This window comes from Bactrocera latifrons, unplaced genomic scaffold (assembly GCF_001853355.1).
Source record: "Bactrocera latifrons isolate USDA-ARS-PBARC rearing strain unplaced genomic scaffold, ASM185335v1 scaffold_21, whole genome shotgun sequence".
Classification (NCBI taxonomy): Eukaryota; Metazoa; Arthropoda; class Insecta; order Diptera; family Tephritidae; genus Bactrocera; species Bactrocera latifrons.
The window spans coordinates 1,522,195-1,542,437 of record NW_017535630.1 but is presented as its reverse complement, the minus strand read 5'-3'; the positions used below and the strand labels follow the sequence as shown (position 1 = coordinate 1,542,437).

General features: G+C 33.8%; 1 protein-coding gene across 7 annotated transcripts in view; it reads left to right on the top strand.

The window, feature by feature from the left end:
- LOC108968330 (protein furry) overlaps positions 1–20,243 on the top strand; it is a 121,231-nt gene that overhangs the window by 4,491 nt on the left and 96,497 nt on the right. For 4 of the 7 annotated variants that reach the window (XM_018932290.1, XM_018932289.1, XM_018932292.1 and 1 more), the window contains 11 exons: positions 6,329–7,902; positions 7,973–8,110; positions 9,524–9,864; positions 9,941–10,079; positions 10,145–11,281; positions 12,102–12,228; positions 12,288–12,501; positions 12,564–12,746; positions 14,294–14,437; positions 17,379–17,546; positions 18,579–18,728. In XM_018932290.1, the coding sequence (XP_018787835.1) occupies positions 6,329–7,902; positions 7,973–8,110; positions 9,524–9,864; positions 9,941–10,079; positions 10,145–11,281; positions 12,102–12,228; positions 12,288–12,501; positions 12,564–12,746; positions 14,294–14,437; positions 17,379–17,546; positions 18,579–18,728 (4,315 nt within the window). The remainder of the gene's footprint in view (positions 1–6,328; positions 7,903–7,972; positions 8,111–9,523; positions 9,865–9,940; positions 10,080–10,144; positions 11,282–12,101; positions 12,229–12,287; positions 12,502–12,563; positions 12,747–14,293; positions 14,438–17,378; positions 17,547–18,578; positions 18,729–20,243) is intronic. The other 3 variants (XM_018932295.1, XM_018932294.1, XM_018932293.1) reach the window with 1 other exon arrangement.

Genomic DNA, 20,243 nt, shown 5'->3' with positions numbered 1-20,243 from the left:
CTTCAATAAAACGCCAATTTTTTGTAAAATATAGCAGTAGTCATCCACTTGCTGCGCAGTTGGTGGCTGTTTGCATATACATATGTATATTAAAAATTAAAAAATATTGAATAAAAAAATATTTTCTTCTTTGTTTCCCAGTGTTATCAATTCTTAATCTTCACATGCATATCATAAATATTTATTAGTAAAGTGATTGCGTATAAAGGTGTATAACTGTGAAAATTAGCTACCAGCTGTGAATAATCAAATCTGCGCACTTGAAATTTATCTGTAACTATTTACACTTCAACTGTATGTGTGAGCTATAAAAGGTATGTTAAATGTGAAAAAAAAAATTTGATTTGTTTACAAACGGAGAAATTTTGCAGAATTATTTGTAGTTTCAGCTGATGTTTTTGAATTTTCTTAAAATTCAAAATTTTTCAAAACTCTTTTTCATTTTTTTTACCTTAGAAAATAATTAAAAACTTATAAAAAGTCGTTCTTAAAAATATTTGTTTAATAATTGACATAATTTTATATACTTGAATTTTTTTTGTTAAATTTTTTTTCGTTTTTTTTTTGATTATTTTGGATAAGACAGTTTCTTAATCATTTTCGAAGTTTGAAATAGTGTCCAATTTTATGCTAGTAAAAAAAAAAAAAAAAAAAAAAAAAAAAAAAAAAAAAAAAAAAAAAAAAAAAAAAAAAAAAAAAACCAAAAAAAAAAAAAAAAAAAAAAAGAAAATACATAACAAAACAGTTGTTGTTGCGATAGAAAATATTTCTGAAATATTTCGGAATAATTTCGGTTTCGTTGACCCGAATGTCGTGGAGCGGCAAAAAAAAATTGGTTTTGATGAATGACTCACCCGGTTCATATACCTAAATAGTTCTAACTTCAGTAGTAACTTCAAATTATGTATAGCTTGAAATAACTTTTCTCAAAGCAGTAACGGCTTATAATCTTAAAAATTCCTAAATAGCTTTAATGCCCTCTGGTAAGGGTGAATCATGTAGGCTTCCTTGCGCTTAGCAAGATCTTTAGTAATAACTAAATATTTTGATCTTCTAGAACCTTTTAAAACCTTTTTATGATTAAAGCATCATCCAATTACTTTTTGTTTCCTTTAACCACATAGTTGAAGTTGTCTGGAAGAAGGTATGCTTTTTTGAAAGAAAGGTAGAAACAACTTGGTAGAATGTGGAATTTGGATTGGCAGTTTTGTAATACATTTACGAGATTTTCCCGATTTTGATAGTCGTCTCTTGCGTTAGTCCACCGTTTTACAAATTTAAATTTAAATTTAATTTAAATATCAATCATAAAATATGATATGTGGATGTTTTTCATTCAGAAATTTTGCAAAGAAGCTGCTTATTTGTCGGACCAGACCCTATCGGATCTCTCATACAGCTGCCATACTAATTAAGATCGGAATTATGTATGTAAGTCCTTGTATGGTAAACTTTTTGAATTGACCAAATAACTTCATGGTATTTGGCATGGATTATTTTTTTAAGCATCGGTATATTTTCCGAAGAGATAGTTCAGATCGGATCATTATAGCATATAGCTGCCATACAAACTGATCGATCAAAATAAAGCCTTTGTATGGAAAACTAATTAATTTGACGAGATATCTTCATGAAATTTGGCTTGTATTAATGTATCAAGGTAACGGCACAATCCTTGAACGAATCGTCCAGATCGGACCACTATAGCATATAGCTGCCATACAAACTGATCGATCAGAATAAAGACTTTGTATGGAAAACTAATTTATTTGACGAGATATCTTAACGAAATTTGGCTTGTATTAATGTTTCAAGGTAACGGCACAATCCTCGAACAAATTGTTCAGATCGGACCACTATAGCATATAGCTGCCATATAAACTGATCGATCAAAATCCAATCCTTTTATAGAATATTTTGTATTTTTGAAGGGTATTATAACAATGGTACAACCCAAGTTAACGGTTTTTCTTATTTTTCATTCACAAAAGTTTATAATTTTTATCGCATTTCCTTAGTCACCCACTTTATACACTTTCGATTAAATCGAAACCCTTATCCCTCGGCATGTCATTATGTTGCTTTAGTATGGCTTAAAATGTTTAGGTATAAATCGCACGATTTGATTGTAGACGAACACCAAGCAATTGCCAAATTGTTATCAGAATACTTACAAATAACTAGGCGCGATATATCTTCGCACATATCAACCTTTGTCATTAACGTCAACTTTGGAAATATTGATCACTTGAAATCTATTAACTCATTGTTTCACGCAGTTCATTTCCCTAAGCGCTTTTTGTTCTCGCCGTCCCCTCATGCCCCTTGAATATTTGTCTGTTTATTATTAACATTTACAAAGCGTCACTGAGACACGCAGGAGAGCAACACTACAGACCAGAAGCGGTGTTGTGTTGAAAGAGCTGATAAAATTGCGGAAAAACGGCGCATTACACACCTTCGGCTGTCCAAATGTGGCAAAATCAATCAATGGATTTTTTCCAAGTTCAATTATGGACAAGCTTTTGTTTTTTGTACGTTGTCGTGCTTCGCACTTTTTCTTTAATGGTTTTTGAATACATTTATATGACAATGCATAGATATGTATATACTGAATACATATGTTTGTGTGTGAAACGAAATATTTTTATTTTATAAATTTTTTTTTAACATTTCGGCAAAATAAATCGAAAAAGTTAGAAAATGTTGCCTACAATCAGGCACAGACAATTTTTTTAAATTGAATATTCTCGTCACAGGTGCATTTCTTAGAGCATAATAGGTTTCTAAAAAGATCTTTATGTTGAGTTTGAGCGCTCTGTTTGTATGGCAGCTATATAGTACGCTATAGTAGCCTGATTTGAACAATATTTATGTTAGTATGTATGTAATCTATATGTTACATTGGTCCGATTTGTACAGAACGTTTGGCGTTTGTAACATTGCCTTGAATAATAATCCATGCCCAATGTGATAAAGATAACTCGTTAAACAAAAAAAAAAAAAAATTAAAAATCGTTAGGTACTTAACTCTCATCGATCAGTTGGAATGACAGCTATATGCTATAGTAATTAGATATCGGCGATTCCGATAAGCAGTTTTTTAAACAGAACATGCAGAATAAGTTTCTTTTCGACCTACAAATTGATCATATTCAGAAAAAAGTTAGAAAATGTTGCCTACAATTAGGCGCTAATTCAAAAGCCTTGATTTTAAGCGTTACATGAAGATAACTTGCAGAATAAGAATATTTCCGATCTACACGTTAATAATATTTAGAAAAAGGTAGAAAATGTTGCCTATAATTAGGCGCTAATTCAAAGGCCTTGATTTTAATGGTTACATAAGCATGAGTTCAACAAATAATAGTATAAAGGATATTTTGTATAAATCACATTAAATATGCAACAGTTAAAAATAATATAAAAAATAATGTTGCCTACAATTAGGCGCTAATTCAAACGCCTTGATTTTAAGAGTTACATAAGCTTAAGTTTAATAAATAATAGCAAAAATTATAGCTAATTAGTACAAATTACGTTAAATATCCAAAATTAAAAAAAAAATTAAATATAAAAAATGTAAAGTCTAAGCGAAGTTGTGTGGTTATACCAAAATTTGTGAACCTTCTGCGATAAACCGAATATATGGCTTTCGTCTCTTCATTAGAAATTCTTTGTCAGCAATTTGCTATATTTTTTTTATTTCCAAAAATTTTTTTGCTATTTTTTTCAAAGTCATTTGCACTCACGTTTTTATATTTTTACTCATTAATCATATTTATAAATGTGTGTAAGCTTCTTTGATGATTCGTGAATTTACTTTTGATTGCTCGCGAATACGTGCTGAAACTTAGGGTGAAAGTTCCATTTTAAAAATTCAAAAATAAATAAATAAATTACATAACAGAAATTCATTTATATTCACAATAAAACTGAAATTCATTATTTAGCTAATTCCGAGATTTCTACAGCACATTCGCACTCTAATAACTGTCGGCAACAGAAGTCATTATCAGGCTAATTTGTACGGAAATTCGTCATCTAATAGAAAAAAAAAACATGAATGATATGCTAAGTGTTCGGTGAAAGAAAAAAATCGAGGATCTAATGTCAAATATTTATATTTACGAAAAATAAAATATATATATTATATCAAATCTGATAAGGGTTTTTACAGGTCGTTGCCTAATGAAAAGCAAAGCAAAAATTTGTTGTGATTTTTTAAGTGTTTTGCAAATTTGAACTTAATTTCAAGGGATTATAGTTAAAATGTTCTGGTTTCTCTCATTTGCACAATGGAGATAATTTTTTTTTTTGACATAAGCGTCGTGAAATGAGCGTGGTTCAATAAGAAGTTAGTCTACAAAAGAAAAATAAAAGTTTGTCACTTTGTGTCTCAATGCAGTTGACCTTGGCCCATGAACTTCTTTAATGCATCTGTAAAATACGGCGTTGAATTTATTTAATAGTGCTGCGTCATAGTCGAGTCTTGTTATCTTTTGGTCAATGGTAGGTTGATTAGCGCTTTGAAAGTGCCAGCCATTTTTTAGTACCCTTTGACAGTGCGTAATGGATATAGTTATCACCTTGACAAGGTTTCGAGAGCCGTCTAAAAGCTCTGTTCTACTTTAGGTCTGGCATCCAGTTGCAATGCAGCTCCATATTGAACTGACAAAAGGGCAGTTTTTCTCTTCTTCCTCCAAATACCATTATACTACTCCCGAAAATACTTGCCGTATGAGCAGGTTGAAGTGAACTCATAGAGCTTCTGTTGCTAGTGGTGCCATAATTAAGTTGTCGACTAGATCTTGGAGCCAAAGCTAATACCAGATTACCAGTTGAGCTTCCATGCTGCTCTGGACAGGTGGTCAGGGGTTGAACGCCATACGTATAACATACCACTCACAATAGCAGCTAATTCCAACTATTAGTTAAACGTTTCATACTAGACGACCTGACACTGTACGGCTTCCGACTAGTGGAGATTACTAGTTACCGCTAATATCTAATCGTCTTTCAGTTTAGTTAGTCCCCATATACCTGAGATTCCTAATGTCCGAGCACATCGAGCATTCCACACAGACACTGACCTATCAGATAGATGCCTATGGTGCAAAAATGCATTCAGGAGTGCCTGTCCATTAAGCAAAAAACCCAGATTCATAAAAAATCTGAAGTCTGGGTTACCTCCAACAAACGTAACATCTCTGATGTACTTGTAAGCCACCAGACTGTTACAGCCATTGTGAGCATTATCATTCGGGCTGATAGCGCTGCATTCGCCCACCTCGAAGATGGTTCACCGAGTAAATTTCACAGGTTTGACTGTTTTTTGTACCTGGTTTGTACCAGGTTGCACTCAAAACCTGCTAACGGCTTCGTTCGTTGTTCTAAACGCGCCAGAAAACAGTGTCTCGAATGAATTTTTAGAAACGGTGCCGAATCGAAAGCTGGACTGCAGAAGCATTTTTTTGCGAAAGCATTCGCCCACTTCGAAGATGGTTCGCCGAGTTAATGAGTTAATTTGACAGGTTTGACTGTTCATTGCTTACTGGTTCCTTACCATTTCAGGACAACAAGTCCTAAACACGATAGAAACACTATGTCCCCAAATAATTTTGAGGAACGTTGCCGAGTTGAAAGTTCTGGAAAGCAGAACAGTTTAGATGGGACGAGGTTACGTAGGTCTGACTGTCGTGGAAACAGCTGAGCCATGCTGCCTTTTGCATGCTCTCTTAGTTTTTTGGCGGCACTTCTATTAGCGGTCTGTCTATACGAGAACTTAAACTTTTTTCAGGTAATCCCCGCTTTTCGGGGGGTCTTTTTGGCGGGACTTGGGCGTGACTTGGGCGTAATCCAGTGAAAGTTTTAAAAATTAGGTCTAATCATAAGAGATGAATTCAATTGTAGTGGAAACGGTTTGAGTTTTTGCGTCTAATTAGTGCATACTAAGGTCATGGATTGTAATTTCTTGGATTGCTGGACTTTTGTGCTAATTTTTGATAAGAGGAGGTTCCTGGCCTGTTTTGGTATCACACAAAAAGAGAATGGCTAAATCGTTCACAAACAAAATGTTTGCTTTCCGACAATTGCTTTATCAATATTTCTAATTTCATGAGCGCATCGTGCAAGCTTGATAATTGCATTTGACCTACCTGATAATAGATAATAAAAGGGCAACGGAAAATTTTCTAATGCCAACAAATGCCGGCATTGTTTTTGGTGCTCCAAAATTAGATAAGATTTCAATTGTAATAATGACTTCCGGGAATTTACAATTTGCCAAAGTCCAATTGCTACAACTACCTTTTCTTCTTACTTCCAGCTACCCACCAGCAAGCGAGTGACAATGTAGTCTACACGACGACAGCACAAAGCAATGCGACTTGCCTCCTAAATTCCCCGACAAACAGTCCAAACACAGCTGCTTCTAATCAAAAGCTCGCCGACGATGGTTATCAGCTGCTACAACAGCAACAACAACAACAACAGCAGTCAACAAACGATAACAGTAACACACAGCAGAGCGCAAGCGGAGTTGGCAGCGCCAACAACAGCAACACACCAACACAACAACAACAACAACGTAATTCCACGAATTCAACGAACGAATACACATCGACACCGAAATCCTCACGCACGAGTGGCGGTGTCGGTGGTGGAGGCGGAGGCGGCGGGAATTCACCAATAAACCTCGCCGGCAATCAGCCGAGCAATGATGAACACAACACACCACCGCCGACAACACAGCACTTCAATATCGATTGCAGTGTCATAAATGAGTCACCCTCACATATCGGCGCAGATGTTGTCTATGTAGATAATGCGAGCAATAGTGTTATCAACAACAACAGCAATAGCAACAACAGTAGTAATATAACAAATAGCAGTGCTAACAACGCCAACAATCATAATAATAGCGGCAATAATAGTGGGAATGAGAGCAGCGTTGGCGTCGGACGCACCCTACCACAGACAGGCGCCATTATCACTTCGACACCGTCGGTGGCAGTAACGGCAGCAACAATAACAGCAAACGCGACACTCGCCAGCACCGTATCCATTGTCATACCGCCACGTCAAGCGCTCCTACCTTGGGGCACACACTCGCGCACCTCGATTATCAACGTCATCTCCTACACGCAAGCTCTCGACATGCCCTTAACACAGGGTGGCGCAGGCGGTGGCGCACAAATGTCCGGTGGCAATGACGCCGCCACCGCCGCCGCCACGCTGCGCCCAGGTGAAATTGTTATGCGCAATTTATTCAGCGATTTCACCGTGCAGGCGGAGAAGAAGATTGAGCTGGTGATGATGGAGAGCGCCGACAAGCATTTGTCGAAACTGCTGCAACGCGGCGAAGATCAACAATTCGATCAGCTATTGTCGGCGCTCGGTTCGGTGGCCGAACATTGCCTGCCATCGCTGCTACACACGCTGTTGGCGTGGCATCGTCGCCAGCTGTCCGATGGTGAAATCAAAAATGATCTCAAACGCTTGGAAAAGAACACAACACCGAAACCCACCATCGATTTGGAATTCCAGCTGCAACGCCGTGAGGCTGCGGTGGAATTTATTTTTTGCTTAGCGCTAATTGAAATACTCAAACAGTTGCCTTTTCATCCGGGTCATGAGGATCTCATACGCAATATTGAGAATTTGGCTTTCAAACATTTCAAGCATAAGGAGGGCCAACAGAACAATCCGAATGCGCACAATATACACATGATTGCCGATTTGTATGCGGAGGTGATTGGCGTTTTGGCGCAGAGTCGTTTCTCGTCGGTGCGCAAACGTTTCATGAGCGAACTGAAGGAGTTGCGCGCCAAAGAGGCCTCCAATACGACGACGCAGTGCATTATTAGCCTGCTGATGGGTATGAAATTCTTTCGCGTTAAGGTGTGTAGTGCTTTCTATATATGTGGTGTGGTGTAATATATTAACTGTAATTCTTTTTGTGTTCACACAGATGGTGCCTATTGAGGAGTTCGAGGCCTCCTTTCAATTTATGCACGAATGTGGTCAGTATTTTCTCGAAGTTAAGGATAAAGACATCAAGCATGCGCTGGCTGGTCTGTTTGTAGAGATTCTTGTACCAGTAGCTGCGGTAAGTATAATTGAATGGTTGAAATTTTTCATAATTTTAGTTGACTCAAGTCTTGAGCCCAAAGTTTGATCAATTAGTTCCCCGTATTGGTGAATATTATGGTTTTTGTGGAGCATTTTAAAATATGTATTTTGAAACTGCTAACTCATAATTGATGTTTCATAAAAACAACAGATTGTGCTTGTGTTCGAAAAAATTTGAGAATTATGGAAATAAATGGAGATTTGAAAACCTAAAATCAAGTTTCAGAGTATTAAATCGCATCAGAAGTTTTGACTTCAATTTATTTTCTACCTTTTAAGAGTTTCGAACTCAAATTTAAAATTCGAAATTTATTTATTTACTTTCTCCGAATTATAATCGTTTTAAAAAAAGTTTCGAATTTGAAAAAAATGGTTTCATAGTAACTGATAATGTAAATATTGCAGTATGCAGACATGTGCTGTACTTTCATATGTTGAAATTTGCCAAATAGAAATGTGTTTATGACTTTATGAAATTTATTCAATTTTGAGCAATTTTTTTGAGTTCGAAAGTATTTATTTCGATGCGTAAGATATATATTTTTTTTTTATAATTTTGAAGAATAATTTTAATTTCGAAAAATTTTTTATTCGATGTTAGAAAATATTTTTTGATTTCGAAAGCATTTATTACGTTGCTTAAGGGTATAGAAATTGTATCTTTTTAAATTCGTAAGAATACTTTCAATTTCGATGCTTAAGGGGCTGGGCCTGTTTTTAATTGTCAAGAATAATATAATACAATTGAATATACTATAATTCATTTAAATTTTCAAATATAATTTCAATTTCGGAAATCTATTTTGATTTCGAAAGTATGTTTTTCGATGCTTAACGAACTAGGAATTCTATCTTATGTTATGTTGAGACTAAATTCAATTTCGAAAAACTCTTGATTTCGAAAGTATGTATTTCGATGGTTAGGGGACGAGGAGTTCTAGCTTCTTTAATTTTCAAGAATAATTTCATTTTCGAATTATTTTTTTTGATTTCGAATGTATTTGTTTCGTTGCTAAAGAGAGTAAGAATTGTATTTACAAAAATTTTTTAAGTATATTTTCAATTTCGAAAATCATGTTTTGATTTCGAAATTTTCAACTTTGGTTTCGAAGTTATTTTTTCGAGGCTTAAACGACAAGTATTTAATTGTTAAAAACAATTTCAATTTCGAAAATATTTTTTCGAACTTAATTTTTTTTTTTGATTGAGCGGTAGCGAGGTATATAAAATATCGAATAATCATATTTTTTTGAAAATAACACCAATTCGAACTTAAATTATTTTCCACTCCTTAAGTTTTCTAGTGTAATTTGAAAGAATTATATGTAACAAAAAAACTTTCGCTCATAATTCAAACATTTTCTTTTTTTACTTTTCATCTCTCTTCCAGGCTGTGAAAAATGAGGTAAATGTTCCTTGTGTGAAAAATTTCGTTGAGCTGTTGTATGTGCAGACATTGGACGCTTCAACAAAATCGAAACACCGCTTAGCTTTATTTCCGTTAGTCACTTGCCTGCTCTGTGTATCGCAAAAAGCGTTCTTTCTCTCAAATTGGCACTACTTCCTAGCCATGTGCCTGAGCAATTTGAAAAATCGCGATGCAAAAATGAGCCGTGTAGCGCTAGAGTCACTCTATCGGCTCTTATGGGTCTACATGATACGCATAAAATGCGAATCGAACTCGGCGACACACTCGCGACTGCAAAGCATTGTGAACTCACTATTTCCAAAGTAAGTTTTAAAATTCTTATAGGAAAATTATTTATTTATATTTATTTAATAATAATTTTCTACACTTGCCTCGCAGGGGTTCCAAAGGTGTCGTGCCACGCGATACACCGTTGAATATTTTTGTGAAAATCATACAATTCATAGCGCAAGAGCGTTTGGACTTCGCGATGCGTGAGATTGTCTACGATTTACTCTGTGTTGGGCGTTCAATTAAGGTGAGTAGTGATGGAGAGCTTTGGTGGCAGCTTTTTAATTCCAATTTCTGTTTATATTCAAACAGTTGATTTTGAATCCGGAGCGCATGAGCATTGGCCTGCGCGCCTTCCTTGTCGTGGCCGATTCGCTGCAGCAAAAAGACGGCGAACCGCCGATGCCACGCACCGTGCCCGTCTTGCCCTCCGGCAACACCTTGCGTGTGAAGAAGACCTACATTAACAAAATGCTGACAGACGACACCGCACGCAGTATTGGCATGTCGACATACTTCCCGCACGTTCGTCGTGTGTTCGTTGACATACTACGCGCACTGGACGTGCACTACGGTCGGCCGCTAATGATGACGAATACACAAAATCAAAATAAAGAACCGGACGAAATGCTTTCGGGCGAACGCAAGCCACGCATCGATCTCTTTCGTACTTGCGTGGCCGCCGTGCCGCGTCTCATACCCGAAACGATGACGGCACAAGAGTTGGTGGACCTCCTCTCACGGCTCACCGTGCACATGGACGAGGAGTTGCGCATACTGACACATCAGTCGCTGCAAACGTTGGTAATTGACTTTCCGGATTGGCGTCAGGATGTCGTGCACGGTTACACACAGTTTCTGGTGCGCGATGTCACCGACACTTATCCGCAATTGCTGGAGAATTGCACGCGCATGCTTTTCGTATTTCTCAACATTTGGCGTTGTGCCATCAATGTCAATGGCAATGGCAATTCGAATACGAACGCGTTGAAAGCCTCAATAACCGGCACCGGTGTGGGTGTCGGTGCCAGTACAGGCGTGGTTGGTGGCACCGGTGGTGTTGGTGGTGGTGTAACGGTGGCTGGTGGCATAGCGGGTGTGGCGGCTGGCAAAGATACTGCCACCAGTCAGCTATCGAGCGCCAGCAATGTGAAGAGCGTGAATACGAATTCGAGTGGCGCTTCGAGCATTACATCCAGCGGTATGTCGAGCATTACGCAAACGACCGTCATCAATATCGGTGATGCTGCGAAGAAGAATGAGATACCGTTGGTGACAACACTGCATTTCGTTGAGGGTTTCGCTTTGGTGCTGCTCTGCAATTATCGCCCTTTCTTGCGCAAGCTGGCCGCTATGATATTGAAAGAAGTGAAGAATCTCATGAAAGCGCTTGGCATACCAGAGACGGAGCCGCCGGTTATTGATGTGATCGACAAGTCATGTGCTCAGGTGGGTAAAGGGTGTTTGAAAAATGTGTTTTAGGGAAAATTTTCGATGCTTAAGTGGTGAGAGACAGTCTAGACCTCTAAAAGTCACGTTTTTATCGTTTTTTTTTATTTTTTTAATTCTTGTTCTGAAATTTTGTGCAGACCATTTTCTACCCAAGAAACGGTTCATTTGTCGAATTCGTAGCTATCGGACCACTACAGCTTATAGCCACCATATAAAATGAACAATCAAAATCAAGTTTTTGTATGGAACACTTTTTTGTTTGACGAGATATCTTCACGAAATTTGGTATACATGATTTTCTAAGACTGCGCTACAATCTCCGTAGAAATTGTTAAGTTCGGATTATTGTAGCTTGTAGCTGCCATACAAATTGAATGATTAAATACCTCTTCCTGTATGAAAAACTTTTTTATTTGACGATATATATTCACAATATTTGGCATATCTGAGATCTAAAGAAAGCGCTACAATCTCCAAAGAAATCGTTCAGATCGGACTACTATAGTATATAGCTGCCATACAAACCCCCTTTTCAAATCACCCTTTTTCAAAAAATACCCCTTTTTGTATGGAAAACTTTGTTGAAAAGATATCTTTACGAAATTTGATAAATATTATTGTCTAGGATAGCCTTACAATCTCAATTAAATCTCCGTTTTATAGCTCAGATCGGATCACCATAGTCCTACAAACTAAACCAACTTTTAATTTTTTTGTTTCATATAGAAGTGTGGTACATACTTATATAGATACATTTTATTTTAATGCATTCTTGTAAAAATGTATCGCTAACGAAAATCCTATTCAACACTTCCAGGTCCTAGAGAAATGCCTACCACACTTGCCACCTTCGGAGAAGACTGCCATACTCAACGCTAATGCCATCGACTTGCAATGGATTGCCGAGCGCACCAGTGGTGTATGGATGGCTGGGCTCACCGATGGTATGTACCACTATATGTTCTTGAAAAAAAACTTAAAAATTTACCTAAACCTATTTTAGTCTCCTTAGACACCTCCAAGTCGTCCACATCGACGCTGAATTTATCACAAGGCAGCACAACACATCAGCAACAACAGTTTGATCCCTGGTCTATGGTGCTGTTTGGTTTCTTGGAACGCAATCGCATACTACAACAGTGCCCCTCGGCGGTGGCGCAAGCCTGGCCCATTTGTTACTCACGCGTCACTACGCTCTACAGCGTTATCGATCCCACGTGAGTCGTTTGTGACTGCAGTGAACTCTTTAATTTTTATAATTGATATATTTTGCTTGCAGACCGGTTAGTGATAATCGCGCCTCCTTGCTGCGCAGCTCGGCGCCCACCAAGAAAATGCCCACCGAGAGTCAAAAGGATCTCTATTTGAAATTGTGGCGCAATCAAGTGGCTTGTGCCATGCGCCTGGTGCCACAAATACCCAGCGTCGCGGTGCGTTGTGCCTCGCCTGATTTGAGTTTGAGGTAAATTGTTGGTATTACATTTGTGTGTGTGTGCGTGTTTCAGTATGTGTGTGACTCTAACGTTTTTTTTTAGCATACTTCTAACGGACTACTCATAACATAAGCAGCTGTTTGTCGTTCGCCCTTTGCGTTTTTTTGATTTTTTGATCTATATTTTTCTGGTTTTTAATTTATTTTTTTCGGTAAATAATTTTTTCTCCATATACATACATACCTACGGAAATCTGTGTTTTTAGTATATTTTCTGTCAATAATACGTACAATCAAGCATTACACTATTGCCACCACTTCATTAATGCACGTACAAATATATTTGTAATTGTTGTATGTAAAATTTCGATAATTGCAAAGTACGGCTTATTCACACAGTCGAATTATATTCAAATTACGCGATAATTGGCTTAATATCTGACGTTTTTAGGAAATGTACAGGGTTCGTCAATTAATGAAATTCAAAAAAATTTTACCGAAAATTCTTTTTATCCCAAAATCATAGTTTTTCGTATATCAAATTGTTCTAACATAAACATTTTTCTTACATTAAAAATTACTGAAAATATATTTTTTTAGAGCATTAAAAAGTATTGAAAATCAGAATTTTCGAACATAATTTTTTTTTCGAAAATTAAAACTTTTCGAAAATAATTTTTTTTAGCGTAAAAACACTTTTTTTTCGACTATTCAAAACTTTTCGAACATCAACATTTTTGTCTTGCATTAAAAATTACTGAAAATAAATATCTTTCGAGTATTATAAATTATAGAAAATCTGAATTTACGACCATTAAAATTTTTCGAAAACCAAAGCGCTCAATTAGCATTTTTCTTATTGTTTTTGCGCAAGCCAAGAAAGTCAAACTCATTTCTTACCCGCCAAATCCATTCGATTCTTGTCTCTAACAAACATCTATACTTGCTGGAGTTCCCACGAAGCATGTTTGAAAACTTTATATTGAATGCTTTTTGTTGCAATAATAATTAGCTGAATTTTTGCACATATTTATGTACATTTTTTGCACGCAATAACACTTTACTATTTGCACTCACTCATACACTCATACACTCTTACTCTGTGTTGGTATTATGTAGTGTAAGGTATAATTAACTACTAATATTACTCTTTAGTTTGCTTTTCTCACTCACTTGCTCTTATATTATATATGTATGTGTATATATATACAAATATTGTAGTATATGTATGTAAAAGTAGACACATGGCATAAATCGCCATCTTCGCATTTTCACCGAGAAAATTACGCAAAAAAATAATGAAAAAGGTTTAAATAAAAGAAAAAAATTTAAGCTACAAGAACAGTGTGATGCCAGCATTTTACACAACATCAACACATCTGTCATACAATCAGTGAATCCCTATCCTTTTGACAAAATACTTCGGCATTTCATCACTTTTTCTTTTTGTTTGTAACGAACACGACTGTTTTGCGGCAATTAAAATTTCTCTCATGCCACTGAATGTATATACATACATACATACGTACGTTTGAAGGCGCTGCCACTCTACATATACAATTCATTAATAATTTTAGTCTACAAGATCAATCGGACTCACGGTCACTATCCGATTCTTTGGATAATATACCATCGAACGTGTTTGGACCCGAGGGCATTGTGACACGCTTTACGCTGCCGCTATCCTATGGCCGTAAGGAGGCACGACAGAAACGACTTGGGTAAAATATGTGCACATACATACAAAAGTGAAAAAATTACAAAAAGCTATAACAAAAAAGAAACAAACTATATTTTAGAACTTTTGGTGTGACTTTAGTTGCCTTGGATGTGTGTGTGTATTTCAAATTAGTTCATGCTTTTGGCGGCTTTGCTGTTACAAACTCCCTTGTACTTATTATTGTAAGCTTAGTATATGAAGCTGTAGCTACATATATATGTACGTTTAATAGTATTGAGCCTTAAAATTTATCATTATTTTTATAGTATGACACAATGACAGCGTCCCTTAGCAGTACTTAAGATTATAAAATCCTTATTAATTATATTTTTCTTAATATATATTGTGTGTGTATGTGTGTGTCTATTTGAATGCAGCTTTTTGTAATGGCGAATGCGCTTATTGCTAGTATGTCCAGTTTTTCATGATTTAAAGAAAGTTTCTAAAATAATGTATTCCTTAGCTTTGGTATTATCGGTTTTAGACTATTATTAAGCAAATGTGTCGATAATTTGCTTAATAACGGGGGAAGAACAAAATGTTGTGCATTCATCTTATTTTTAAAATTGTTGAAAACAGAAATTTTTAGAGCATATTTTTTTTCGAACATTACATTTTTTCGAACATACTTTACATATCTTCGAGCATAAAACAGTTTTCGGACATAAAACTTTTCCGAACATAAAATTTGTATAGTCTTGTGTGTATCGCTGTACGAAAACGTATTTGAAAGTAAAAAATCGCGTTTTCTGAACCTGTGAGTAAAGAAGCTGCTCTGGGATATCAAATGAATCGATGAGTTATGATTAAAAACATTTATTCATGAGCAGAGTAATTTTAATGAGCCATTAAAAAAATTAAAAGCCAAATACCGAATCTATAATTCGAAAAAGTCAAAAACTTCGAAATTTAATTTAATAAATTTATATATTAAAAAATCAATTAACGCAATTAGAGTTCGAAGAAAGTAAGGAATTAAAAAAAAATGTTATTAATTCAAAAAAGTTTATTATAAAAATTAAAATTCGAAAAAATCAAAAACTTCGAATTTTTATTTAATAAGCTTAAAAAGTAAATTATCGAATTTAAAATTCGATGAAGTTAAGAAGTTCGAAAAATGGAATAGATTTAAATTATTGAAATTAAAACTCGAAGAAAATTAAGAACTTTGAAAAACTTTTTTAAATTCGTTCTGAAAATTCAATTGTCCAAAAATAAATAGTAGAACTCAAGAATTTCGTCATTAAATTAAATAAACTTAAAAAAATAAAGATATGTAATAAATTTAAAAAAGTTAATTATCGAAATTCAGATTCGAGAAAGTTTAGAACTTTGAATTTTTTTTTTAATAATTATAGTTCTGTAAAATTAAGCGTTGAATTCAAAATTCCAAAAAAATTCAGAACTTGGAATTTTTTTTAAATATTTTTTGTTTTAATAATGGTCAACTTTTAATTCATATTTTAGGAAAAACAGTTTTTTTTCGAATTCAATTTGAAAAAAAAAATCATGAACTTCGAATTTTTATTTAATAAACTTGAAAACGAAAATTATCGAAATTGAGATTCGAAAAATGTTAAGAACTTCAAAAAATGGGTAATAAATTAAAAAAGTCATTATTGAAATTCAAATTCGAAGAAAGTTAGGATCCTCGAAAAAATACAAATATAAAAAATTTAAAAAAGTTAATTATCGAAATTGAGATTTGAAAAAAGTGTAGGACTTCGAAAATTGTTTATAATTGTTCTTCTGAAAATTTTATGCTTAAGCCCTAAATTAAAAAAAATGTAGGACTTAAGAAAAAATGTTTTTTTTTTAATATTTGTAAATTTTTAATTCATATTTTAAGAAAAACTATATTTTTTTAAATAAAATTATAATTTTGGGGTTAAACTGACATTTGGGAGTAAATTCATTTTTTAAATTCTTCATTTGGTATTTTGAATTAGAATTTTTTTAAATTTAATTTAATTTAAAAAAATTTYTATCCGATATTTTGAATTAGTAATTTGAAAAATAGTTTTAATTAAGATTTTTAGCATTACAAAAAATGTATTTAAATTCTAATTTAATTATTTTTTGATGCATTATTTGCAACCCTGGTTATATTCTATTATTACAAATAAAATATAGTTTTTTATAATATTGTAGTGCTTTTAATATCTATTCGGTAGTCTTGTGTTATACTATAATACGCTTGATATTAGCATGCATCAATTACGTAATGTATAACCTATTTTTCTTTTCTTAGTAGTTCCGTAGTATTAGTAGTGGCAAAAATTTATACATTGCTTACACAATCACAGCCTCTAATAAATTTCTGCTATTTGCACTTATTTCCAATTTTTAGTTTTTTCTCTCCTCTTACTTTAGCTTTTGGGTAATGATATTTGTTCCGTTTAAAAGTTTTCTTTTACAACAACAGCTAAAAGTGTTCAGTGCATCGAGTAGTTGCAAGAAAAAAACTAAAAAAAAAAAAATTAAAACTTGAAAAAAAAGTGCTCGAATCGCCAACTTCGTGTTTCAGTTTTTTTGTGTTTGCCTTGAGTTCCATTGAATTCGCTCGCTGCCTTCTAGTTGAATTTGAGTTTGGTTAATGGGTTTCCCCCCGTTTGCGCAAATTAGTATGAAGTTTTGAGTTAAAGGATTATGCGATTAGTTAAGAAAGCTTTTCAAAAACAAAAAATAATAATAGGAATAAATGGAAGTTAATTCGTTTGGTAGAATCAATAAAAAATCTTGAACAAAAAAAAAAAAAAAAAAAAAAAAAATTCTAAATAAAAAAAAAAAATAAAAAATAATTCAAGACTAAAAAAGTATATTAAACATGTTGAATACATACTTATACACATTTAATATTCTTTCTCAACCATTTCTTGATTTAAGAGTATTTTTTAATAATCTCTCTCTGTTTTTTTTTTCTTATGTACGTGCGCTTTCAGCTCATCGCCCGACTCCTTGAATGCTGATCGCAGTGATAAATCCGTTATGGGCTCGGCATCGCCGCAAGCACTTTATAAGCTAGTGGTGCCGCTGCTACGCTGTGAGGTGGTGGAAGTGCGTGATGCGGCCGTAAATGCGCTTGGCATGATTAATCACGAGGCGCTCAAGTAAGTGGAAATCAAATGGAAATTTAATAAGTTGTGTAGACAAGTGTAATGAGGGAGGTAAATAGTGGCAGGTGTATGTAGCTAACGAAAACCACAAATATTATATAAATATATACATACATAAGTGTGGGTCGATTTTTTTCTATAAAATCGCGTATGTGGAAAGTTTTTACGGATCAAACTAAAAAACTTTGCCTGAGAGACTGTGGGTCTAAAACCGGTTACCAGCCAGTGATTTTTAAGGCCAACGGAGTTTTTGTCCGATCTGACCGATTCCGACAAATGATCAATAGAATATCAAATCGCAAAAACGACACAATTCCTCTTAATAAATTTTCGAAATGTGGCTCACTATCAATCGACCCACTCTAATATACATACATACTTCATATATCCACATCTATTTCCCATATACAAACACTTTATCGCAAAAATGACACAACTCGGCTTAATAAATATTAGAAATTTGGTCCCTTTAAAATCGACCCGCTCTAATGTACAAACAAAGTTCATATATCTACATCTATTTACCCATATACAAGCACTTTATCGCTAAAACGTCACAACTCCACTTAATAAGTGTTATAATTTTCGCTCCCTGTCAATCGACCCACTCTAATGTACGAACAAACTTCATATATCTACATCTATTTTGCCATATATAAGCACTTTATCACAAAAACTACACAACTTCACTTAATAAATATTAGAAATTTACAAGTTACAAGCTCACACATACTCATACCTTTAACCCAAGGCTGCTTTTCCGTTATGTTTTCATATTAAAACTATTTCGACTTCTAACGTCGAAGACACGCTGTCGCGCAATATCCCACGAAATCGCATTTTTTTTTTTTTCATTCAAATGGCACTCAAGTGCTTGTATATCCGTGTTGGCGCGCATAAAGTACACTACGTGCCAATTGCTTGCCCACTTTACAATGCCTTTTTTATAACAATAACATATAACTGTATTTGTGTGTACTTTCTTGTCTGTGAGCAGGCTTAACATTTATTTTTTAATTTTCGCAGGGATTTGATGGAGGAGCTGGTTGTGTATATACGCGAAGCTGTCGACAGGAAGCAGGAGAATATGCGCCGTCGGCGTCGCCGCGATGCTTTACGCTTACAGCTTGTACGTGTTTTGGAGAAAATTGCGGAAAACGGCACATTTGGTGTTAGGTAAGTGGATGTGTGTGTAATGGGCGGGAAAAGTATAATAAATTGCCACACAGATGTGACGCTTGAGAAACTTGAGAAATTGCTTTAGTGATAAATTATAGTTTCAAGTTCTTTCGAAAATTGAAAATTCATCATATTTGAAAAATTTTTGAAAATAAAATGTTTTTAATTCTTAAAAGTTAAATTTTTTTTTAAATTTATTTGATTTTTTATTTTATTCTCATAAAATGTATAAATAATATTACATTTAACTCACTATTTCGTTGAGAGCACTGCTTGTTGGTCTTAAGCAAAAAAATTCACAAAAAATTTAATGTATTTATTTATATTATTATATATTTAATTATATAATTTATTCTTTTGGTTTAAATGTTTTTTTTTTTTACAAAAATACCAATTACGCACATCAACGTTTGCTTAAAAATTTTGATATTGTAAAACCTGTGCATTTTGATATTCGAAATTTCGAGTTTGATTTTATTTTCAACTTTTTAGTAACTTGACTCAAAAATTTAGAAATTCGCCTCTTTTCAATTTCTTCTCGAGTTTCAAAATTTAATAGTTTTTTTTTTTGAGAAATAATTTTTGTTTTAGTTTCACTTTACTTCCAATTTCTTTTATGGCTTAGCCTAAACGCTTTTTTGATGCTCAAAATTGAGTCGTTTTTATTTGAAACGAGTTCCGAAGTAAATATTAAAACGCCTTTTCGAAAAGCAATATATACATACATACATACATATGTATATCAATTTAATAATTTTGTTAAATATGTTTGAATGTAGACATCTAAATGATTTTGACTTAAGTCTTTGGTTTTAATTAAAATAAACTGAAGTTTTAATTTAAACTTCGCCATTTTATATATTCGAAAATTTTATATAGTTTTGAAATTTGGACACATGTTTTTTTATTTTCCTTTTTTTTTAAGTATGTATGTAAATACCTTCGATTTCTGGATATTAAAACTTTTCTTTAAAAAATTTTAAATATTGATTTTTTACCTTAATGTTTTTGAAAGGTTTTTTACTTAAATTTTTTCGAAAATTATTTTTTTATTGATTTAAATATTAAAGCACATTTATTTTCAATTTAAAAATTTAAAAAACTGCAATAAAAGTTTTCGAAATTTTTGTTTTTGAACATTATTCCATATTCGAAAGTATTTTTTTTACTTTAATTTATTCGAATATTAGTTTTTACTTGTTTAGATTTTAACGCGCATTTATCCTCGATTTACAAATTTTAAAAATCGTCATAAAACTTTTTCGAATTTCCAATTTTTCGATTTCGAACATTACTCCATAAGAATAAATTTAATAATTTTGATGAAAATAGTAGTATTGTTTTTGTTTTTGATTTTTTAAGTAAATTTAAACTTATACTTTAATCCGCACAGATTTTCTATTTTCGAACTTAGAATTTTTTATTAATTTTTTTTTTTGAGTATGTATTTTGAAACATCTTAAATTTGAGTTATTTATCCTATTTCTGCATTTATTTCAATATTTTTTATTA